We start from the raw sequence: 26,526 nt of genomic DNA on the forward strand, positions 1-26,526 counted from the left end.
CATCTGTAAGCGACGGCCTGTCTGGCTTCTTGTTGTGTGTTGTTGAATGTTGAAAGCATGGCAGGAGATGGCGAGAAGAAACCAGTCCTGGAAATGGTATAGTATAGATAACTTACCAGTATCATGTAATAAGCATGATAATATAATGTAAAATTAGTCTGTGACCACTGCAGTCTGTGCCACCATGCGTGGGTATTTGGGAGGAGGAGAATACTTTCTGTAACAGGCAGTAACTTTAGATCATAAAGCTATCTAACTCGTAAAAAGAGAAGGGGGAAAAACTGATTGCGATTACATGTCTTTACTGAAATGCTACAGACTTTAGATTAACATTCAAAGAAATGTAATTATTATTTAAACCGACATGTGTGTGTAATGTGTATCTGCCACATAATCCTGTAATGCAGAGTGTGTCCACTGGATGGCAGCATTTGTCTAAAGATCTAAAGACCATAATGTCGGCTAAATACCTCAGAACTGTTTTGGAATGGGAGTTAACCTAGTATATTTATAATTTACAATAATATTAATAGTAATGATAATGATACTAAAGTCTTATCATTATAATCATAATCAGTTTTTCTTTCTTTTTTTTCCTTTTCTTTTTAAGTTGTTTTTGTGGCCTTTCTGCTTTTATAGATAGTAGGCCTACAGTGGAGGACCATGTCTGACATCGATGAATGAATCGATTCTGACATTTGTGACTCTGACTGCCTTGGATACTTACTTACCCCAAATATCCACTGGAATTCTGTGTTTAAGGCCTAACCTTACTGTGCTCGCACGAACACACACACACACACACACACACACACACACACACACACACACACACACACACACACACACACACACACACGCATGTGCACACAATGGAATTTAGGAATGTAAAAGATCAACACTTTACTCCCATGAAAAGGGCTGTTTGTGGAGTGTACAAAAATGTAATGTCACAGCTGAAATGTCTGCTGTCACCTGTTTCGAATGATATCAACGCACAAAAAGTACTTAAATTGTCACTTTAGAAATGTGCATATACTCTCTATCTATACACTTAAACTTTATGTTGGTTTGTTTACTGTTGAGTGAGAAAACAGTGTTGCAAGTCATCTGGGGACCCCCCCAAAATAATTTGGGGACCCCCCTGGGGGTCCCTCCTGACCCACAGGTTGAGAACTGCTGGTCTAGGTGCATGAGATAACTAATGCTTGTGGTGCTGCTGGTGTTGTTGTTGCGTTCAGGTGCAGGCAGATGGCGCTGACGAGGGCTGTGTGACCTTCGTGCTGCATGAGGAGGACCACACGCTGGGGAACTCCCTCAGATACTTGGTAATGAAGAAGTAAGTAACTGTCTGATCATCAACAGGGGTGCACCAAATTCTGGGCCCTGGGTACTTTTAACTATTGAAAAATAGCAGATATACAAGCTCACAGCGCGGCACCGAGTGCCGCGCTTCGAGCTTGTAGATCTGCTATTTTTGAAAAATCGTGAAACCGTGAAAAGTCTTTGAATATTTCAAATCCTTCTAAGGTTTTTTTTTTTTTTTTAAACTGTGTTTCTATGTCAGTGGTGCTCAAACCTTTTCATGTCAAGGACCCCCAAAATGATATGTATTTGGCCACGGACCCCCATCTCAAAATATTTAGTTCCAGGGACCACCCAGAAGCAAAATTTAAGTTAAAAATGTTCGCTTAAAAAATACATAATATTCAAGGATTTGTACAAAATCGTAAAAATAGCAGATCTACAAGCTCGCAGCGCGCTTTGAGCTTGTATATCTGCTATTTTTCTGCTATTTATTTGCTAAAGTATAACATTATTCTAGGCCCCTCTACCTTGGGCCCTAGTAACTCAGTCCCACGAGCTTGTAGATCTGCTATTTTTGAAAAATCGTGAAACCGTGAAAAATCTTTGAATATTTCAAATCCTTCTAAGGTTTAAAAAAAAAAAATGTGTTTCTATGTCAGTGGTGCTCAAACCTTTTCATGTCAAGGACCCCCAAAATGTAATGTATTTGGCCACGGACCCCCATCTCAAAATATTTAGTTCCAGGGACCACCCAGAAGCAAAATTTGAGTTACAAATGTTCGCTTAAAAAATACATAAGCTTGCAAGCTACAAGCTTGAAGTGCGCTCACGGCGCTGTGAGCTTTTATATCTGCTATTTTTCAATAGCTAAAGTATAAAATTATTCTAGGCCCCTCTACCTTTCTGGTAACTCAGTCCCACTTTCCCCCCCCCCTTGTGACGCCCCTGATCGTCAGCCCTGACACACTGGCAGCGTGGTCATGAGTTCGACCCCGAGTTCCTCTTTCAACTTCAAACAAACTCCTCCAACCCCACAAAATGCTGGCACGAGTCAAGGCACTGCTCCCATACCACGTAATTGATCATGTGATGGTAGTTAATTTACAACGTAAACGTAAATCTTTTGAAAGGAATAGTTCACCCCCCCCCCCCCCCCCCCCAAATGATTTTTTTTCTTTCGATAACTCATGCATTTGTGTCTCCATCTGAAAACAAAGGGGGTACATTATTATAATCAAATTATTGTCTTGGTAATGCGACAAAAACTAAAACAATATTATTGAACTCAAGTCTCCATGGGGTGAGGAATTGATCGAAAAATCTTTTTGGGGGTAAACTATTTATTTAAATTATCGGAACATCTCTAAAGTTACCCCCTCAAAAAGTAAATAAATGCAACACTGATTAAAGTCTGTCTGTCTTTCTGTCTTGGTGTGGGCCTTCAGTGTAGACGTGGAGTTCTGTGGGTACAGCATCACCCATCCCTCGGAGAGTAAGATCAACTTTCGCATCCAGACGCGAGGTAAGCCCCCCCCCCCCCCACCTGCCTGCCAGTTACAGATAATCCCCTCATTCCCACCAGACCGTCAAGAGAGTAAACATTACTATGTGTGTGTTGTAGAGAGTAAACATGCTGATTAGAACCCGGTGCTTTCACTTTGTCCACATGCCCGAAAGAGACATTACTGACCGACTTTCGGTAAAACACTCACCACTCAACACACACACACACACACACACACACACACACACACACACACACACACACACACACACACACAGACACAGACACACGTGTGTATTGCTATATTTATGAGGACCTTATTACATTTTAGGCAGTCGATTTTATGAATGCCATTTTTGCTGTCATTGGATACTTGGAAAAGTGCAACTGTGTGTTGATATATTGTTATTACTATTTCTATTGTGAGGACCAATGCAGGAAAATTGTACATGTGTCTGTTTCTCAAATGTAACTAACTAATGTTAGTGGCTCAGGGGTAGAGAAACCTAGCCTCGCAACAGCCAGACTCCCAGGGGAGAGTCTGGGAGTCCTCCATAGACAACGCTTTACGATGACGTAGTTACTCACTTTGACTGACAGGTCCAGTCCGTAGTCATCAGCGCATCAAAACATAGTCGGCAGAACAGCAAATACGTCTTTTCCAGACAGAAATTCCAAAAATGCTAACTGTTCTATCTTTTTTAAGTTCTGAGATGCTGTTGATTTCAGATAAAACTTCGCTTAATACAGCTTTTATTTGCGATTTGTAAACTCGCGTCGGGTATGGGGGCCGCCATGTTTGTTTTCAAAATGTGAGAGCTGCGGCAGCCGCTCGACCAATCAGTCGATGGGAGGACCACCAGACCGAGAAAGGAAGCACATTGGTGATGACGTAGCTCGGGATGGCTTTTAAGGCTAATAGAAACCGTCATTAGAACACAGAGGGTTCCCGAAGGGTTCCCAGTTCGAATTCGGCATCCCCCAGTTAGTGTCGAAGAGTCCTTGAGCAAGACTCTGAACCCCTAGTTGCTCCTGGTGAGCAGGTTGGTGCCTGCATGGTTTCATCTGCCATCGGTGTATGAATGTGTGTGTGTGAATGGGGGAATGTAATACACAATCTATGTAAAGCGTGTTGGATAAAGGCGCTATATAAATTCACCATTTACCATTTAATGTAACTAACTATACTTGTTAGGACATTTGGCCCTCACAAGTATAGTAATCCATTTACACAGACACACACACACACACACACACACACACACACACACACACACACACACACACACACAGAGCTCACGGAGGCTCATAGAACTTGGTGTTCCAGTAAACATCAGCTGTCAGTCTTGCACATCCCTGGAAGTCGTTAAAGAGGCTTCAGTGGATAAAAGGGATCGTAGACGGAGCGAGGAAAACAAACTGGAGTTTTGTGGGAACAAGAGATGGGGGTTTTTTGTTTAGTTTTTTCCTTTTTTTTTCTCCACGAGTGCTTCAGGACTCACTGTTTTCACCTGATCCTGCTCATGTGGGACACAAACAAACAAGCTCTTCATCCATGTGAGCTGCGCGTGTGTGCGTGCGTGCGAGCGTCTTTGAGGACCGTCAGTACTGAACTAGGCCAGGGCTTTTCAAAGTGGGTGACGGGGCACCCTGGGGTGCCGTGACGGCAGTCCACGGGTGCCGCCGCTGCCGCAAGATTATTTGATAATATTTTGAATTTATTTGGACACTTAAAAACATATTTAGGCCTAGAATTAGAAGGATTCAAAAGACACTTATAGAATCGGGTCAAAATTCTAATGTTCACGACTTTTCAAAAATAGCAGATCTACGAGCTCGCAGCGCGGCACTCGGTGCCGCGCTGTGAGCTTGTATATCTGCTATTTTTCAATAGTTAAAGCATAAATTAATGATACACAAAATGTGTACCCGTTCTAAATGGGTTAGTATAATTTTAAACTTGAAGTACAAAGTTAGTTGACCGTGTACCAGTGAACTGTACTGTCGTGAAACTGTACCTTTTCCTATGCAAACTTCTAATAAATACTTCAATCAATCAAACCTCCAGGGAGATTGTATAGATAGACCCCCCACCCCATTGTAAATCAGTGTTATTGTACCTTTTCAGTCAGTTCTAACCAAAATGGCTATTATCTCAATGTTTTCCTCACAACATAATCACTAAAATATGGCATAAGTATAAGGGGGAAATCTCGCTCTTTCGAATATTGTACGGGTGCCTCGGATGAAAACAATATTTAGAGGGGTGCCCTGAGCCAAAACAGTTTGGGAACCCCTGAACTAGGCTTTTTAACCACCCAAGTAGCTGTTGATGGTATTCCTGCAGTGGTTCTCAACCTTTTATGGATTAGGGCCCTACTTCAAAACCTTGACAGCCCACCCATACTTTGTGTTATTTAGCACCAACATTAGGACAAATCAAAGATATTATGCTTAGGGCACCCAAATGGCCAGCAGAGGCCCTGTAGTTTATGTATGTTATAGTAGGGCATTCACGAATAGTGATTTTTAGTATTCGAATTATTCGACCTCAAAGTATTCGATTAGTCGAATATTCGACTGGCCAAACTGTCAAATATTAATTAAGCAAGAGGCAAACATTGTGAAAATAGCCTATTGCGAGGCGTTGTGAGCATGTAGATCTGCTATTTTCACAATATTTATCTGTGGAACCGAGTCACATTAAATGTAATACCTACAATTCCAAGTGCTTGTCAGGGTGGGGGTCCCCAGTTCAAATATGTTTATTTTGGGGGTCACAGCCTAAAAAGGTTTGAGAACCCCTGGTATAGAGCATTAACAAATTCATCCACCAAGGGCATTGACAACTCATTCTTATGACTTCCTATCTAGCCAAGCTTTATAAACTATATATTTTTTAAAGAGAAAACAATAAAAACATTAAAATAAGCGAATATTCGACTTCGGTGAACAACGTCGAATAGTGACTTTGATATTCGAATATTCTAATATTTGGTAAATGCCCTAGGTTATAGTATACCCACTCTAACCTAACGCGGACCAGTTTGTGTAGGCAGATGGGCGGGCGTGGCAAATCTCTCCGTGAGTCTCTGGCCAATAGCATGTGTTCTCCTCCCCCCACCCCCCTCTGCTTCTCTGCTCAGCGCAGAGAATGCTGCTTCATGACGTCAACACATTCGGTGCGACGCTCTCTGCACTCTGATTGGTTAGGGAAATTCTACACTTCCTCCAACAGTGATCATAACGCGATCGCCCAGGTTTCTTTTTCTTCCTATCGCCAAAAGAAGCCTGGGTTTCCGAGGCTATAGTATGTTGAAAAATGTTCATATATTTTCAAACATGTTCAAAAACAGTGGAAACAGCAGATCTACAGTAGATCGGCTATTTTCACTATCAATGTTCGAAACTTTTTTAACTATAATGTTGTCAAATATTTAGGCTATGTGTCAGATCTGCCATGTGCAACTTCAAAGCCTAAAACCCAAACAGAAATGTAATTGTTGACGACAAAAACACAATTAAATCTCTAATCGCAATTATTTGAGTGACTAATTAATTGTCATGTAAAATGTCATAATCGTGACAGCCATGCTTATACTGTCTGGAATTGAAAGGTTTTGTGGTTGGTAATTCTTGCTGTTAATTGTTTGTGTTTAGGAGGAGTTCCTGCTACAGAGCCACTGAGGAAAGGTCTGAACGACCTCACCGATGTGTGCCAACACGTCCTGAACACCTTTCAGGTAAACTTCGTCACTCTTCTTATTATTGGTGTACATTATAGGTGTTATTATTTAGCTCTTCGTTATTCGGTTTTAACTACTTTTAACCACTTAAAGCAGCGGTTCCCAAACTTTTGAGCTTGTGACTCAAAAGAGAAGTTAGACGTTTGCCTGGGACCCAAACTAGTGAAAACGGCAGATCTACAAGCTTGTAGATCGGCTTTTTAGTTAGTGTGACCACATGAGACTGACACAGTACATTATATCTATAGGAGACCACAGTATGATCAGTGTCCACGACCATAACATCAAACAGGTCGCCTCCTATAAGTATCTAGGAGTGCAGATTGATCAGGATCTGAGCTGGCACACCCATGTATGTTACAACTATATGTTCTAAGATACATCAGCGCCTACACTTTCTTCGAAGACTTGGGCTTTTTCGGAGTGAATATCGGAGTGAATATTATGTTGACCTTCTACAGGGCTAATACATTCTGAGATATGGTATGTCCAGCTGGTTTGGTAACCTGACTGTTAAGTATAAGTCTCAAATAGCTAGGCTAGTGAATACAGCAGGGAAGATCATGGGTATGGCCCTCCCCCCCCGATCACCCCCCAGGCCATCTATGAACAAGGAGTGTTAAGACAAGCTCGAAACATAGTGTCTGACCCCCTGCATGTATTGAACAGAGAGTACGAACTACTGCCATCTGGCAGAAGATATAGAACTCCAGAATGCCATTACAATAGATATAAGCACTCATTTGTTCCTATGTCAATTAAAATGTTAAACGATAGATTAGAGGCAGTGTACGTTAGGTGTGGGTGCAGTGTCTTTTTCTGTTTTTGGTTATTTGTAATTTGTCTTTTTTTGTCTTAAAGCTGATATAAGCATTTTTTGGGCCAGATCTGGTCAAAATTTTACTGTCACTTTTTTTTTATTTTTTTTATTTTTTTAGACAAGTTTCAATGGGTTGGTTATTCATACTAAATATTTAGTCTCTATATTACCTGCAGGGGTCGCAGTTAGCCTCTAAACAACTAGCCAATCCTGTGACAATAATACAGGGGCAGCCTCTCTCACCACGGCCCTTCGCAAAAGCCACCAACGAAGAAGAAAGAACGATGCACTGCGCATGCTCAGGGCCTCTGTTATGAAAGAAAACCAACAACTCGCTGGGATGGTGTTTTTTACTGGTGTTTCAGTCCGAGTGTGGGGAAAGGGTGCGTTCGGAAATGCGCACCGGACTGCGCGGGCGTTTATCGTGGGCTTGCCCAGGCCTTACGGCCTGGGCATAAATATAACGATTGCATTCACCACGGCTTCGTAACTCGCGCGGCGCTCCGCCGGCCGCGCGGCCCTGGCCCGCTCTTCGCGGCCAGCGGACCAAGGTCCGCTGGCCTTCGCGCCGCTTGCAATGTCGTGGACAATAAAACGAGCGCACCCTTTCATACACTCTGACTGAATCACCAGTAAAAAACACTCTCTCACAACTCGCTACTCCACTCCGCTCCTCTGACCTCTACCGAAAGCAGAATATCTGGTTCTGAGGTAAGCTATACATCATCAGACTTTTAGAAAATGATGTGTCATAATGAACGTTTTTACTGCTTTATAGCAAGTTACTGGAAGACATTATACAGGGCTGTATTCAGTTTGCTGGCTAAGATTAGCTACCTAACGTGTTGCACTGTGTGTGTGTGTGTGTGTGTGTGTGTGTGTGTGTGTGTGTGTGTGTGAGACGTGTGTGTGCGCAGTGTGTGTGTGTGTGTGTGTGTGTGTGTGTGTGTGTGTGTGTGTGTGTGTGTGTGTGTACACGTTGCAACAGCATGTTTCCGAGTGAATCTTTATGTAAAAAAAACATATTAGCTGAAGCTAATGTTACTATGTTAGCGATAATGTTAGCTATAGCCCTTTAGTAGTTATCATACATCAGTTAGTAGCGATGATGCATCAAACTAGTCCAGTTCAGATATATTGGTAGGCTATATGCCAATTTTAGTCTAAATATCTGCACGCCAGGCAGAGCCTACCATAGTTATCACAGTGTTTACAAGTATGTTTTACTCAAGCTACAACAAGTAAAGTCAATACATTTAAATTATATTTGCTTTGGTGAATTGTGCATGAATGGGCTGTTCATGTACAATTATGTTGTAATTATATATACTATATTATTTCTATGTAACAAAACAACTACTAAAATTGCATTTGGGCTCTTTCAATCTGCTTTCCCAATTTTGGGAATAACTGTGAGCTTGTAGACCGGCTCTTTGCTACATGACACCATCAAATTATAAAGTGTAACTCAAGCTTATGTGATTTGTAAATGCTAATGTACCAAGTAGGCTATTGGTTGTACAGTATAATAATTAACAAAGTATGGGAAAGAGAGATGTTTGCCCATTGCACACATAATATTTATATTTTGATGAACATAAGTTACTTTGTGGGAAATTAATTGTCTCTATGTGAATATGATTGTCTTTGTCTATTATCAGGCACAGATTGACCGAATGTCACACTCTTCAGTGAGAGCCCAGCCTGCTCTTCGACCTGCCAGATTCCCCCAATGTCCTCCGCCAGGCCCCTGGGCACCCAGTTGATGCAGAGAAATGCCAACATTGTTGAAGAAGTGCTGCAAGCAACAATCTGAGGGTCATCATGTAGGCTTCATAGTACAGAAGTTGTAGGGTTAGGGAATTAAAAGAATATATAGGAATTAAAAATATATACCTGTATATAGTAGAGGCTATTATAGACATAATGTTCCCCCCAGAATAGGGATGCTGGGGTTCAACTGGTTAAACATCAAGTATATATTTTCAGTCAGTCAATCTCATAATGGAAATGGTTACTCTCAAGTTTTCTTCATGACATGCTGTATTTTAGGAGGTAAATATTTACATATTCATGTACCATTGTGTGACAAACGTAGTCAAAAGATAAACTGGTCACCATGGTCACACAAAAACCTGCAATTAAATAAATGTGCTGTTCATTCCACAGACAATTCTACTTGTATTTGTTTTGTTAGACACAAGTGCATAAATGTCTAGACATAATAGAAATGTCATCTTCTGTCACACTGCATAACTATTTTTGAATTTATTTTACTTCAGTGGGCAATCCAAAAAATGCAGCCCCACTGAGGTCAAAGTAGGCCTATAGACAGTCACATACTGTATATCTACACTTTGTTTCCTGTAATGTTGAAATGTTACTTCTTTGGGAAGTCTTTGACAACATTTCATATTTTTAACAGCAGCAGTCTATCCCGTAACTGACACAAGAGGATGGACAATTAGCAAGTGCAATATGATGTCACAGAATCAAAACATCAGGACTACCATTATATTCTGACAAAGAATAACTAAAGAGTTCTATGGTGGATTTATTTTTTTATTACACCACTGCAGTGTAAAACATTTTGTCCTTCAGACATTGAAATAAAACAGGTTTTCAACAGTGGGTTCTCAGTAGAAGATTGTTGGTCCCTGGTTTAAAAATCTGTGTTGATTGATTAAACACTGTGTAAACAGAAATATAACATACCATTACACTTCAGCTAAATGGATAACAAAACATGTCCTGGTGACTTGCTTCATTGTGGTCCCATGTAATTCATCAACATTGCATAAAACTAGAAAGGTGCAATTCTGGGAAATTCCAAGTGTGGTTTCACTGATGCAGGTTGCGAGGAATCCACTGGAAAATGAATTCAGTCTTACCATTACATACAGATTGTGTTGTCATGTGAAGCACAACAGTGACAATGTGTGAAGCATGACCAAACGCTTCACTTTTAACACAAATACAATATCGACACATTATAAAACACTGTAGAGCGCAGAGGCACTAAAGTGAAAAAGGCACAAAATCCTTTGGAGATCCAAGTTTTCGAAGAGGTGTGTATTCTGTGTAAGGGCACTTTGGTGGCAGTGCAGTAATGACAGTTATTGGAACAGTTATTGGAAGTCAGTTCAGAAGACTGCCGGAGACCTGGGGTCTTCCACTGGTTGGATCTGCGGGGTACTTTGCTGTCTCCATGGTCCTGTCGGCTCCCAGCTAAGTCCATGCCATGGCCTGGTAAAGTAAAATCATAATTAGAACTAGAAAAATATTGTTCCTTCGAAACAATTGTGGGCTCGCTTCAAGCCAGAAAACAATGGCTATAAAAGTACAAAATGTCAAGATCGCAGGCAGTGCTCTCTTTGACGTTACTGACGTCAAAGATTGGTCCATTTTGTTCCAAAAATGTGTTGTGCAAAAGTTGACCCGCTGGTGGCGCTATAACAGGCCAATGTAAGAAGGGTGGTATCTGTTCCTTGACCTATTGGGAATGTGCTTGCAAGATTTCACGCACATTGCAGGCTGTGTTCATGATTTGAGGTGTTTTTGGCTTTGGCCACTTTATCGCTGCTTGCAGCTATATTCATTATTATTATTTTTTTTGTGTGTGTGCACTTCATAGGCATATTAGATAAAGGTCCTTAGATTGTGTGTAGAATGTTTCATGCAAATTGCAAAAAAAAAATCCTAACGGGTTTAAGTGTTTCACAAACTGCTCAAAATGATATAGCGCCCCCCTTTGGCCAATTGGGGTAAGATTGGTTTTAGTGATATTTGGACTAACACTCTACATCTTTGCCAAATGCCATGAACATGTTACTTTGCATGTATGATTTAGAGGCAGAAGAATAATTTGCATAAAACTGCAATATTCATTGAATTTATTTTAAAAAGCATGTTTCAATTTTAAAGAAATCCGATCTGACAGATCTTTAGATATCGGTCCAAAGTTCACGTAAAAAAAGTTTTGTGCACGTGGAGCGAAAATTCCAGAATAAAAGCGGGTTTACGCGTTTTACAAACTGCTCAAAATGGAAGAAAATCGAAGGGCGGTGCTTACTTAACAATGACACAGATGTCTTCCGCTTGAGTCAAAGCACGCGTGTAACAAGTTGCATGTCTTCAAACGAAACGAGTCATGACTTAAGCCCGTTTGAAGTTTGAATTTTCAAACGCTTCGTATAGCGCCCCCCTTTGGCCGATTGGAATAAAATTGGTTTCAGTGATACTTTGACTAACCCTCCACATCTTTGCCAAATGCCATGAACGTGTAACTTTGCATGTATGATTTAGAGGCAGAAGAATAATTTGCATAAAACCGCAATATTGATAGAATTATTAAAAAATTATATTTCACTTTAAAAGAAATCCGCCGAGATTAGTTTGACCGTATTGGTCCAAAGTTCATGTGAAAAAAGTTTTGTGCGCGTATCGAAAAAAACCCAGGAGGAGATAGATTTTTACTGTTTTTCATATAATTCCGAATTGTGGGAGACCTAAAGGTCAGAGGTCAAAAGTTAGAGGGTAAAAGTTGTTCGGCATGAGGAGACGCATACGTGTATACAGGTTTCATGGCTGTACCTAAAACACAGCATGAGCTATACCTGTTCAAAGTTCGCACTTTCGAAGGCTTCCTACAGCGCCACCATTTGGCCGATTGCTATAAAAAATAATAGCACACTTCGCCACTGTAAACTGAACACATTGATGTTTTTATTTTCATTTTCTCACTAAGTATGTAGGAGTAGAAAGGAACCGAAGATCCCGTCTACTGATTGCCTGCCTGATAGATAAATAAACTAGAAAAATATTGTTCCTTCGAAACAATTGTGGGCTCGCTTCAAGCCAGAAAACAATGGCTATAAAAGCACAAAATGTCAAGATCGCAGGCAGTGCTCTCTTTGACGTTACTGACGTCAAAGATTGGTCCATTTTGTTCCAAAAATGTGTTGTGCAAAAGTTGACCCGCTGGTGGCGCTATAACAGGCCAATGTGAGAAGGTTGGTATCTGTTCCTTGACCTATTGGGAATGTGCTTGCAAGATTTCACGCACATCCCAGGCTGTGTTCATGATTTGAGGTGTTTTTGGCTTTGGACACTTTATCGCTGCTTGCAGCTATATTTATTATTATTATTTTATAATTTTTTTGTGTGCACTTCATAGGCATGTTAGATAAAGGTCCTTAGATTGCGTGTAGAATGTTTCATGCAAATTGCAAAAAAAATCCTAGAATAAAAACGGGTTTAAGCGTTTTACAAACTGCTCAAAATTATATAGCGCCCCCCTTTGGCCATTTGGGGTAAGATTGGTTTCAGTGATATTTGAACTAACCCTCTACACTATTTTGTCATGAAAATGTGACTTTGCTTGTATGTTTTAAAGGCAGAAGAATAATTTGCATAAAAATGCAATATTGTTTGAATTATTTAAAAAAGCATGTTTCAATGTTAAAGAAATCCGATCTGACAGATCTTTAGATATCGGTCCAAAGTTCACGTAAAAAAAGTTTTGTGCACGTGACGCGAAAATTCCAGAATAAAAGCGGGTTTACGCGTTTTACAAACTGCTCAAAGTGGCGGAAAATCGAAGGGCGGAGCTTACTTAACAACGACACAGATGTCTTCCGCTTGAGTCAAAGCACGCGTGTAACAAGTTGCATGTCTTCAAACGAAACGAGTCATGACTTATGCCCGTTTGAAGTTTGAATTTTCAGACGCTTCGTATAGCGCCCCCCTTTGGCCGATTGGAATAAAATTGGTTTCAGTGATACCTTGACTAACCCTCTACATCTTTGCCAAATGCCATGAACGTGTAACTTTGCATGTATGATTTAGAGGCCGAAGAATAATTTGCATAAAACTGCAATATTTATTGAATTATTAAAAAATTATATTTCACTTTAAAAGAAATCCGCCGAGATTAGTTTGACCGTATTGGTCCAAAGTTCATGTGAAAAAAGTTTTGTGCGCGTATCGAAAAAAACCCAGGAGGAGATAGATTTCTACTGTTTTTCATATAATTCCGAATTGTGGGAGATCTAAAGGTCAGAGGTCAAAAGTCAGAGGCTAAAAGTTGTTCGGCATGAGGAGACGCATACGTGTATACAGGTTTCATGCCTGTACCTCAAACACAGCATGAGCTATACCTGTTCAAAGTTCGCACTTTCGAAGGCTTCCTACAGCGCCACCATTTGGCCGATTGCTGTAAAAAGTAATAGCACACTTCGCCACTGTAAACTGAACACATTGATGTTTTTATTTTCATTTTCTCACTAAGTATGTAGGAGTAGAAAGGAACCGAAGTTTTTTGATACTTGATATGACTGCCTGCCTGCCTGATAGATAAATAATGACAATATCTAAAGTGTGCTCGCCAGGTACTGGCGAGCCCACAATAATGACAATATCTAAAGTGTGCTCGCCTTATAGGCGGGCCCACAATTAAAATGAAATCTGCTTGTTCACAGCATAAGGTTTACGCCTGGACAATGAATTTGACCCACCGACTAGTCATTTTTCAGGCATCAGAGGTTAGCTGAAGTAACACACAAAATAATAAAACAATGTTTCCTTCTGAATCACCATGGATAGTTATTTACTAAATAGATTCCCTCATAGTGCAGGATGAGTGATTCATGCTTTTCGGTTTAGTCCTGGTGGCCACTTTATATGGAGGTGTACTATTCAAATGCATCTCCTCTATTATAAATTGTACCAAGACCTCAGCTGACGTGACTCAAACAGCTGCTGTGTGGATGGGGGTGGAACACAAGTTATGGGACAGCATAGGAACCTACCTAACAGCAGAGCCACATAATCTTCACCGTCCTCCTCTTCAGATGATGACGCAGACTCTACAAGCCCTCGCTCCAGCACACACCTAGACTTCTTCCTCCTCCTCCTCCCAGTCAATGCTATGAAAGGAAATATTCAGAAAGTATTATTCAGACAAAATACTCTGAATGAACAATTTGACATGTATTTCAATGGGAAAATAACAGCGATAGTAATTGATGTCATGTAGCTATTATTTGTGGGCCATTTCCTCGGGTAGTTTCCCAAACAGTGGGTCGAGACACATTTGTGGGTCACAGACCAATTTGTATGGGTCACAACTCGAGTAATAATCCCATTTTCTTTTCCTACTAAAAATAAAATATTAATTTAAAAAAATTGACAACCTTTTTAGATGTAATTTTTGTAACAATTGTATAGATTTTCAACAAACACCGACTAGTTAGCAAGCATATTACACAAGTGGTTCTAAAACCTTTTCATGTCAAGGACCACTAAATTGACACTTATTAGCCCGCGGACCCCCAGATATGCCAGGGACCCCCATAAGAGACTACAACTACTAGGCTACTGCCAAGTCAGACAGATGCACCCTGAAAATAAGTATGTTAGCACAGTGTGAACCACAAGACTAAAGTTAGGATTCTAATGTATTTTACAACAGTGGTTCTCAAACCTTTTCATGTCAAGGACCCCCAAATTGACATAAGCTCGCGGACCCCCAGATATACCAGGGACCCCCATTATAAGAGACTACTAGCTGCAGAGTCAGACACCAGAAAGCTAACGTCATTGTACCATACTGCTAGGTAATGTAAACAAACGAGGACTGTTTATATCACCTTATATAAAACTTTTTAAAGAAAGAGTGGTCGCGCAGCTTGTATAGCCAGTAGCCACGATGCAATAGCCCTTTTATTTATTTTTATCAACAGTAAGAGGTCTTCTTCAACGTTTGTTTTGTTAGGTCGTGGAAACAAGTTGGCCATCCTCCTTCATTGTAACGTTTAGTGGACTAACTTATACACAAACAAAATACTGAAATAGACCATAAGAAATGATTACCTGTACAGAAGACACAGCAAGTTCTGCGTTGGTTCAGAGAGAGTCCCCTCCATCCCCTCCATCGTTTGTTTCCTTTTTTTTCTCTTCTTTTTGTTTGCACACTTTGCAGTGTATGCAGTAGTAGGAAAGGGTAGAATAGGACGTTTTTTCTCCCAGTCTGTCATTTCTTTCGAACTAAAAACTAGTTTAGAGAGCTAGAGAAGCATGTTTTGTTGGTTTTGTATCAAGCAAGCTGCCGTTGGAGACGACATATGCGCACATTGTGCAGTAGGCCTATGCTCTTCTTCTGTTGTCTTTCACACGGTGGTTTCAAGCGTCGGCCTGTGGGGCTAAAATGATTGACAACCGACGTAGCCAATCGAAAGAGGCTACCGACGTAGCCAATCGAGAGAGGCAGTTTGTACCGCGGCGCGGTGATTTTGAACCAATAATAGCCCAGCAGCTCTCTGCTTTGGAGGCAGACTGCGGCCCCTACAGGCAATCTAGAGACTCGATTTTTTTTGTCTCTGTCAAACCTAATTGCTAACCATCTGAATCTAAAATAAAAAATAAAAAAAAGTGACAGTAAAATTCTGACAAGCTGGCCCAAAAAATTCAGCTTTAAGTGTTTTCATGTACAATGCAGATGTGGCTCTGTCTCTAAGACAAATTTCTTCTGAGGGAGACCAATAAACTTGAACCTTGATTATGTCCATATATGGGCATTCCAAAATATTATGGGCTATTGATATATTGATATATAATATTGATGACATCACAGATCTCCATATTATGAGCATGAAAGGGACGAGGACTGACATAATATTGCCATTAATTTAGAGATCTCCATATATGACCATTAATTCATTAGTGAATAAAATTTCCCAATTGACTTGAATGGGGAAAATTCTATGGTAAGACGAAATTCATATGCACTCACTCACTTCACTCTTTTAGCACGCAAGCAGACACAAACAAAGCTGATTCAGACAATATACTGTAGAACATCCAACCCAGTACTGTTTATTTTTTAAATAAAAATGACAACTTTTTGACAACTTCCTGTTGTCAACAGGTGCATATCAATGACACAAGCAAAGAAAAGCTTATCTAACAAGTTTTACCTGACTCTGTACAAAGAACAGTCAAATTCACTCTTTGTCAAGACCTGCCCCTGTCGCTCTGTTTCTAGGTGGGACAAAAAACTCTTCCCCACTCCCATTGTGAAAACGAGATTTTTCATAGCCTCATATTGCTATTTAATGTACAAAAATAAATAAATCAACGTGATATTAATACAAAAAATTAACATCTCGGGTACAGTAGTTACATTGCAAAACAGGGTTTTCCCCGAAAATACATGTTTTTCTTAGTTTAACCAAAATAGTGTCTCCCCCTAGTGGCAAAAACAAAAGGAGAACTAATGGGAACATACCCTGTACAAACTCGCTCCTTCATTCATTCTCAGTCTGAACGCAATGTAGGCTACTGAATACATCATACAAACTCTCGCTCCTTTGACTGTGACTATGATATAGTACTTAATTAACACGTACACAAGGACCATTATGTATGCATCCAGCCAGTGAATTCCTATGTTAATTTGTGCTGTTGAGGTTTTGTAAAGCGTGTGAATGGTTTTGGATCGATGCAGCACTCTAGTGGCGTTAAGTAACCAAGTATGGTTACTTAAGTACATTTCAGTTATTTGTACTTTACTTGAATATTACCAATTCCAATACTTACTTCTACTCCACTACATCTCGGTTCCAAATATTGTACTTAAGTCTTTTACTCCGGACATTTATTTAAAAACTTAGTTACATTGTAGATTTTATTTATTACAAAACATACATTAACCACTTGTCCACTTCAGTCTTATAGACATGTTGGCCATTTGAAAAACAATGTACAAGATCAGCTATTTTCAAAAGATTTTTAACCACAAGTTTCCAATGTCCCATCGTGCATTGCGCAGAAGGTGTGCGGCAGTTCCCGTGATCTACAAGCTCACAACTGTTGCATCTGTGACGCGACGTGAGCTTGTATGTCTGCTGTTCTTCGGACTTTACCAATTCTTTTGTACTTTGTCCTCAAGTACATTTTGAATACCGGACTTCTAGGCTATGCCCTTCTTGTAACAGAGACTTCATTGCAGTATTGTTACTTTTACTTAAGTAAAGAATGTAGCCTAAGTACTTTTTCCTTGCTCATTCTTGAGTGCACACACGCACAGCTTTGACCGAAACAGCAGAGAGGAGAAGGGGGTGTCTGATTGACGATGATCCGGTTCACGGAAATGAATAATATTTCTCACCACTAATACTCCTGGAAATTCTCTCTGGGTAGCGGGAGTCGCTTTTACAAGTGCCCCAACAACACCGTCTAACCATTTTAAGATCATAAACAAGGCTGCGGACAGCAGTGGTACAGGTTTGTTATGGTGGTCCGGCTAGGATTTCTGCCAGTTTAAAAAAAATACACGCTGCGCTGAGTCACTACAACGTGTGTATTGTGTTCTGAAGAGTTCCTTTTTACCATGACAAAGTAAAACAATACAAAAAATTAATTAAATATTGATTCAAGGCAAATGAAAACTACGCTCTATCCATTGTTTTGGATGAGATATATGCTATGCTGTCCCACTGGATAACACATTTTGCTGGTTGGCCAGTCAGGGACCAATCAGAAGGCTGACAAAGGGTGAATTAAGAATGTGCACAGGCACCAGGGAGGCAAAACTCTCATAGAAATATGTGTGGGAAAAAGAAAAGAAAAACATGAGTGTATGTTGATTTTACTGTTTTGAAGAGCTGGATCCGCGCATCCAGTTCAGGTTTTCTAGCTAATAAAGATGGCTAAATCAACAGGAGGTTAACACAGTACTGGGTTTTGTGAAGTTATAGATTGTTCAAATCAGCTTTGTTTGTGTTTGTTTTCACTAAAAGAGCGACTGTTTCACCGTACAATGTAAGTCAATGAGGAGAGAATTTTGAATGATTTTCTTTTTCTTTCTTGATAGATACCTTTATTATCCCAAGAGGGAAACTCAGTTGCCCAATGGTAGCACAGCAGTATACAGTTATATACAAAGTTACAGAGAAGTAAGAAAAAGGTAGGAAAAAACAAGAACAGTACTGTAACAGTAAAGAGAAGGTGCATCAAGAGAGGGGGTCGAATAATATATAAATATATATATATACAGAAAGTGTCTTATGGCACAACTATCAAAATAGTACAGTGTCCACGGAGATCCAGAGTTTCTTGCAGCTTTTATGCCTTCATTGATAGGACAGTAGACTGACAGGAAATGGGGAGAGAGATGGGTAGTGACGCGCAGCAAAGGTCGTCGGGATGGGGATTCAGGTGGCATGCTCCTGGACCGCTAGGCCAGTGGGCACCACGAATGATCAATTTCTAATCAAAGGAGCAATTATCTTTGTTTTCCTGCACACGTTTTGGAGTTCCATCATGGCATGGTAGTTACCATACACAACACAAACCTCTACCAAAGTGGTCCTGCCCATTACAGGAGTAGTTCACCCCCAAAATGACTTTTTTTCTATTGATTACTCACACCATGGAGACTTGAGTTCAATAATAATTTTAGTTTTTTTGTTGCATTCCTGCATTCAAGACAATAATTTGATTACAATAAATGTACCCCCATTGATTCCGAATGGGGACCCAAATGCATTTGGGACCCCAACTGGAATCAATGGGGGTACATTTACTATGATAAATCTTTTGTCTTAAAAAAAAAAAAAAATATTATATATATTATATAACTCAAGTCTCCGTGGCGCGAGTAATCGTTAGAAAATAAGTCATTTTGGGGGTGAACTACTCCTTTAAACCCTAGCATCCATATTGTGGAGAAAGCTTTTGCAGATCAACACGCTCACCATAACAGGGAACGGAAAATAACCTAGTATAGAGCCCTGAGGGACTAATAACCATATAGGGTTTAAGTGGTTCTGGTCAGACTCATTCAGGTATACACGTTCAGGTTTACACGTCGCATCGAAACACGTTGTAGATCGTCTGTTTTTGCTACATTTGTGCGACACTCTTCTATGATTTAAGCAGGGCATTAAGTTACGGGAGGAGAAGGGAGATCATGAAAATTGAATTATGGAGATGTAAGGTTTCTGCCCGGCAGCAACAATATCACGTGTACAAATTGACCCACATATCCCCTCAGGATGTACGCAGGCACGGCCAATCTCACACAAGTACTTAGTCACGGATAATAAATATGTATTTGAAAGGATTTGAGGGGGGGAGGGGGGGGAAGCTTCAAAGTCAGGAGTTCAGTCTCATAACTTCTGACAGGCATTTATATGTAGAGTGGGCATTTTTATGTTTAAGTCAAGTTTATCTATATTGCACAGTTCACACACGGTAAACTAAATGTGCTTCGCATTAAAGGACAACAGATGGACAGAATATGCACAGATATCCAAAGTACGGTTCAGCCCCACCCAAACCACCCATCCAAACATTCTCAAGAAGCAGTATTTATGATTGAATTCGTGGAGAACGTTTGCTTTTGTCGCGTTCCTAAATGAAGAAAATACTTTAGTCATGTTTATACATGTGTCTGTGTGACAAGAGGCAGAGGGCACATAACCAGTGGCACAAAGAATTATTAATAAAAATGTATAATCTTTATTAAGGTATTCAATGTATAAAAATATAGGAGCAATGTTGCGGTTTAACAATAAGAATCTCAATCACAAAGATACAGTTCAATAAACAGTGCGCTCTTCACAAATCAATGTCACACATTGAACAACAAAAAGGACAGACAAATGTAACCTTGAATTTAAACAGTCTCAACCTAAACACACTAAACCCCTATTTCTTATCATGTGCCCAAACTAAAAGCAGCAACCACTCTTGATCACCACCTGAAATGGCACGGAAATAAACATCATGAACGTCACAGCACAACAACCAGTTAATGTCCACATCACATCAATACACATGAATGGGCACACATTGAGCCATTGACTCACCGAAACACAAACTGCCGGTTGACACAGAACGCTGGATAAGTGTTCGTTCAAATGCATTTCAAAAGACAAAAATATGTAATTATGTAAAATAAATGATGTGCTCTATAAAGCTGCACTCCTACCCCGGATTTGAACCTGGTCTCCTGCACAAGTGCTGACAGTTTTACCATTGAGCCGGGCTGCTTGCTCAAGGGATACATTGAATCTTGACCATCAGGTCAAACGTTGTGTCAGATCCTGTGTCTATAGGTGAGACATGACCTTTGACTTGATCTAAATGTTGCAATAGCAGAACTGGGAGACAAAATACAACCACCCCAATTGTATAAGTTAGGCCAGGGATCTTCAACGTTTTCAGGCCAAGGACCCCTTAGTTGAGAGAGAGATGAAGCAGGGACCCCCACAAGTGTATCTTAGATTCCATAGTTTCATTGTTTGACAGAATCCTCAGTGTATTTTCGATTCATGTCAATTTGTGTTTTCAGATATTTAACCACTTGAACCGTCAATACTTAATAAACTCGACCTTTCACTCTGTACTTAGGCTGCTCTTTTTCCCCTCAACACCAAACCTCTTTGCCAAAAATAGCCGATCTACAAGCTCACAACGCCTCGCAGCGCGAGGCGTTGTGAGCTTGTAGATCGGCTATTTTTGGCTAAGGTTCTTTGAATATGGACACTTGGGTTCAAGTGGTTCATAAAAAAAATTAGAAAAAAAAGTTTCTATCACACAAAGATTTGGAGGACCCCCTGTAGTAACTCTGAGGACCCCCTGTTGAAGACCCTTGAGTTAAGCTATATTGTAATAACATACTCTACCACAGTGCTTCCCAAACTTTTCAGGCCCTGACCCGAAAGAGAGATTAGGCGTTTTCCCAGGACCCAAATTAATGAGAAAAATCGTTGAATTCGTTTTTTAATTCATTAAAAGTTTTGCTTTTTTGGGATGTCTTTTGAAAATAATAATAATAATAATTAAAAACAAAATGTAGGAAACAAAAAATAAAGGGACTCATAAATGTGTGTTTGGGAACCAGTGCTCTACCGTACAGATTGGACGAGTTATTTAATTTAAATAAATGTGACGCTTTCATATTTTCGAACATGTTGAAGTATTATACTTTTATGGTGCCACACACTCTATTGGTTAGGTGTGTTTATCTCTTAAATTAAATTATGTTGTCATGGAATAATTTACGTTTTGAAGACAGCAAGACACTAATGTTAGTTACAGGGTTCCCACGGCCATGGAATGGAGAAAAACAAGCCTGGAAAATGTTTGGAATTAATCAAATGCTTTGGAAAATATTTGGATATACATTGTTTCTGGCTTTTGATTTTTGTTCATAAATCATATCCCAAAATATGTCTAACATTATGTGTGGCCATTTTGGGCCATTGATAGCACACAGGTGTAATAGCCCCATTATTGCACCGTACGTACAGTATGTTTGCTACAGGCCTGGAAATGGGGTAAAAATTTAATTCATTGTTATTAATGTGTGGGAAACCAAGTTATTAAAGTAGATTATGGGTTGTGGCATAGGCTAGTGGAGTTAACAATGGTAATTAATGCCATTCACTTGCGTGCGGGTGCGTGCTACAGTACATGTGTTCAGGTTGGCAGCCACATACTGACACTGAGGAGGCAGAGTCAACACACTATGTTGACAGGCTCAACTGGAACAATGAAGAAAAACCAAAAAGCCTAATCCAACGCAGACCAAAGCACCATGCTGTCTGGTTTGCTATGTGAAACACTCCAACCACCCCCCTCCCCCTCCCCCCAGCCACAGAAATCATCCCAGTCTTTCAGTTGATGCGGTAAGGCTTCTCATTCTCCCCAAACCACCTCACCAACACTTTACCAACATTGACTCTAAAATTCATAACCCGGATCTGAAGCTGCTTCTGAACTGAGAATAAACAAATCAGCCTTCTGGCCCTCAAATTATGATATACTACTGGACAGTTTCATTGACTCATTGTTGACTCACAAATTACCAAGTACGTGCCATTTTACGCCCAAGCACTAAACACGAAACTCTCCAAACCAAGGGCTGTGTTTTCTAGACGGTTAATGCAGCCATTCAGCTAAACCCTTGACAAGTAGGCAAAACTAACAGCAACATGTTTTAATCGTTGCAACACAAAAGCGACAACGGTAAAAGCACATGCAAGAAACCGTGGGGAATTTCCAAAATTGTGAGCCATTTTGCCTAGAAAGTAAAGCAACAATCACAGTCACAAAGTGCTTTTAAAAATACAAAAACAATAAAATAAATAAAACCAAAAACTATTAAATAAAAGAAACAATAGAACACCCAGTCATTGAAGGACATCGCAAATAAGGACAGCACGTGACTCAAAAGAATTGCAGGCAAGCACATCAAATTTATAAGTGAAACGCCTTGGGCTGGGTCTCCTTTGGTCTTAGGCCTCGTATTACTGGTCCTCACAATAAAGCCATTCACACCCGTGTCTGTCCTGACTCGTATAGCAGCGTCTCTGAAGTGAATGACCTCACAAAACCTTCCAAGTTCTTCCCAGTGACCTTGGCCTTTGACCGCCTACGTCTTGACAAGTTTGTCCTTGAATCCAACTTGGGACGTTTTTTTGTTTTGCCAAAATGTCATGAAATTCCCCTCAAGGCATTCCCCGAGATATGGCTTCCATAAGGACGACCACCTGTAAACACAATGAATGGCTCCGGCCATTAACCCATTTAGGCCTAGAATTATTGACTGCTTTAACTGTTGAAAAATAGCAGATATACAAGCTCACAGCGCGGCACCGAGTGCCGCGCTGCGAGCTTGTAGATCAGCTATTTTTTAAAAATCGTGGAAATTAGAATTTTGACCCGATTCTATAAGTGTCTTTTGAATCCTTCTAAGATTTTTTGGGAAAAAACGTACGTTTCTATGTCAGCAATCTGGCTGGCCATCGTCAAAGAAAAGGTCCTTTTCACTTAACTGGAGCTCAGTCTGTTCTTGAGAGACTACTATGTCAGTGGTGCTCAAACCTTTTCATGTGAAGGACCCCCAAAATGATATGTATTTGGCCACGGACCCCCTTCTCAAAATATTTAGATCCAGGGACCCCCCAGAAGCAAAATTTGAGTTACAAATGTTCGCTTTGAAAATACATATAGTCAAAGATTTGCACACATTTTCACGACTTTTTCAAAAATAGCAGATCTACAAGCTCGCAGCGCTGCACTCGGTGCCGCGCTGTGAGCTTGTATATCTGCTATTTTTCACTGGTTAAAGCATTCAATAATTCTAGGCCTAAATGGGTTTTAATATAGAGGCCTGTGGTAAGTTCTGACATTTCTACATTCTATAGTAGACCCCCGAGGCATAGCTGAGCGTAATTATCTAATCAGGCACTTGACGTGTAGTGTGTTGATGTCAACATTTTGTTTTTCATGAAGATATTCTCTGACAAAGAATGCAGTTAATTGTGTCGAAGGCTCTGGAGAAAAGTGTCAACCGGATTGAGAAAATGTACACATTTAAACAGCGGGAGATGACAGTTTACGCAGACGCCCCGCGGTGGTAGCATCGATACAGGGGAAGAGAGAGATGTCTCAACGTGAGAGATTAGAAGATAACTACTACTTATTCACATTTAACAGTTTCCTTTCTCGGAATAACATTTCAGACTCATTATATTTTTTATGTGAGGCAGAGAGATTGATCTGGTGGGATTTAACAATTTGTCAGTTGTGGTTGTGAGAACAGCAAACGGTTTTGATCATCATATATCATCCCAGTCCCAGAGAAATGCGAGGCGAAGTCGTGAAAACTTAATCCATTTTTGTTGTGGTGCGTTTCTCTCTCTCTCTCTCTCTCTCTCTCTCGCTCTCTCTCTCTCTCTCTCTCTCTCTCTCTCTCTCTCTCTGTCTCGTAGATTTCATAATTGAGTCGTAGCTTTGGGGGCCTGACCATTTTGGCTTGGTATGAGTGAAGTTGGAGTGAGGAAATCCTTGGTTTGGCCCGGTATGACAGTCCCCCAGTTGAAAGGAGAAGGTCAGACACATGTCCCTGTGTCTGTGTTCACTAAAAACTATGACGAAATGTTTTCGTCGACCACCTTTTTCTCACAGACGAAAACTAAATAAAACTTAAGCGATGATGACTAAAACTGAGACTAAATATACTGACAATTGCATTAACAAATAAAAACTAGAAGGGTGCAATTCTGGGAAATTGCAAGTGTGGTTGCACTGACACGATATATGGGCATATATTGATGACATCAGGGATCTCCATATATGGGCATATCGGTCGAATAGGCTGTGCGATGTTGGTGTGATCTAGATTGTGGCCCGAACCTCTAGTAGTTAAAATCAAGCTTGTAGATCGACTATTTTCACTATTGAACAGTGGTTCAGTGGTTAATTCATAATAGTATTATTTTCTGTACGTTTGGGTCCTGTGGAGACGCCACATTCCACTTTTTGGGTCTCGAGCTGAAATAGTTGTTGAAAATGAAGGTCAGACATGTATTGTATGTCTTAAAGTGTGTGGGTTGTGGCAGCAGGGGATCATCTAGTTCAGTGTTTCTCAAATGGGGTACGCGGAGGTACTGGGGGTACTCAAGATAATGCCCCCAAAACGAAAAATAGATATAAATCATGATACTATTATTCATAGTTAAATAATTAACTACTATTGAATTAGAAGGAGAAACAACATTTACTGTTATGTTTAATGATGACACTTGGAGAGACTTGTTGTGAGCCTGATAGTTGCCAACCCAAATTACATGGTATGCAACTGGTATGTGTTTGAATGTAAGTTATTGACATGAAAACTGGACTGAAATGTTATGGCCACAGTGTTGAAACTCTCACTCCCTTTTAAAATGTTTTGATGTTATATTCTTGAAAAGGTGGGTTATCATATATCCCTAGCATTGTTGGTTTTAATTGCAGTTGGGAAAATATTGTTGTCGGGTAAAGGGGGTACTTGGATTCCAAAATCAGCGAAAGGGGGTACTCAAGCCAAAAAAGATTGAGAAACACTGATCTAGTTAACTGTCTTACTGTTTTCTAGGCGCGGGTAGACGAGTTTAAACAGAGGGAAGATCTGCAACCAATGGAGTGAAGAGAGACGACCTCACATTGGGAGCACGCACACGCACACACACACACACACACACACACACACACACACACACACACACACACACACACACACCACACATGCATGCACATACAGTACACACACAAACGTTTGTGTTACTATACACGTCAGCCTTTTAGGATGGCATTTCGAGTCCTAAGGATCAGGGTTCCGGGTCCCTAATCCTAAAGTATCTTGCATCGAAAATATCCGATCTGCAAGCACACAACACGTCGTGCTGTGACGTGTTGTGAGCTTGTAGATCGGATATTTTCGGTGCACAAAACTGCCGTGCAACTAAGTATAAATCAACAACGACCCCAACCCTTGAACCTAAGCTCTAAATGCCAAATTCTTTGATTTTTACACAATTGTTTGTTTTTTAACATAAAACAATCATTTCTCTTGTGAGGACAATACTTTTTTGGACATTTGGCCCTCACAAATATTGTAATACAAGTACCGTATTTTCCGGACTATAAGGCGCACTTAAAAGCCTTTAATTTTCTCAAAAAACTACAGTGCGCCTTATAGTCCAGTGCGCCTTATATATGGATCATTCATTGACATTGACATTCCCTTTAGCACAGCTCCATCTGTTGGATGCATAATGCAACGGTAGCGTCTATTATGTGCGCCTTATAGTCAGGTGCACCTTATATATGAAAACAGTTTGAAAATAGACCATTCATTGACAGTGCGCCTTATAGTCAGGTGCACCTTATAGTCCAGAAAATACTGTACACAAAGACACACACTCTACCTTTTGTACATTTTCTTTTATTAGGTTGCAAAAGTGTGGGTAGACTCTACTCTACAAAATGCTATTCATGATTCCACGTTAAAACGGCCTTTGTAGCTTTCTTGTTACCTACAAAGTCACCTATATTGTAAATGTCTTTCTGTTGTTTACCTTTGTCAGGTACAGTAATGTTCCTGGAATGCAGGAATGATTGGCGGAAATAAAATAACATTGCCTCTTTTGCAAAAAAACAAGACTCGGATTCCACTTTGTCACATTAACACAGTGGTTCCCTGGGACCCAAACTAGTGAAAATAGCAGATCTACAAGCTCACAACCTGAAGCTTTGCGCTTCGTTGTGAGCTTGTAGATCGGCTATGTTCACTACTTCTTAAACATGTGTTT

General features: G+C 40.2%; 1 protein-coding gene and 1 long non-coding RNA gene across 3 annotated transcripts in view; one reads left to right on the forward strand and one right to left on the reverse strand.

Moving 5' to 3' along the window:
• LOC308301613 overlaps window positions 1-5,934 on the reverse strand; it is a 418,458-nt gene extending 412,524 nt beyond the window's left edge. The window contains exon 1 of the long non-coding RNA XR_013962899.1: window positions 5,845-5,934. This is a non-coding gene — a long non-coding RNA (uncharacterized lncRNA). The remainder of the gene's footprint in view (window positions 1-5,844) is intronic.
• Window positions 10-26,297, forward strand: polr1d (RNA polymerase I and III subunit D). Of its 2 annotated transcripts, none has more exons than XM_080745650.1 (5): window positions 10-96; window positions 1,242-1,339; window positions 2,754-2,830; window positions 6,473-6,555; window positions 25,311-26,297. In XM_080745650.1, exons 1-5 carry the CDS (start codon window positions 58-60, stop codon window positions 25,359-25,361), a joined length of 348 nt encoding a protein of 115 aa, XP_080601776.1. In that variant the 5' UTR covers window positions 10-57; the 3' UTR covers window positions 25,362-26,297. The 2 variants fall into 2 exon arrangements, with proteins under 2 accessions (XP_080601776.1, XP_080601777.1); XM_080745651.1 differs by having other exon boundaries at window positions 12-96; window positions 1,248-1,339.
• The last annotated feature ends 229 nt before the right edge of the window (window positions 26,298-26,526 follow it).

The sequence above is a fragment of the Nannobrachium achirus genome (assembly GCF_963921795.1).
Source record: "Nannobrachium achirus genome assembly, chromosome: 17".
In the NCBI taxonomy this organism is placed as follows: Eukaryota; Metazoa; Chordata; class Actinopteri; order Myctophiformes; family Myctophidae; genus Nannobrachium; species Nannobrachium achirus.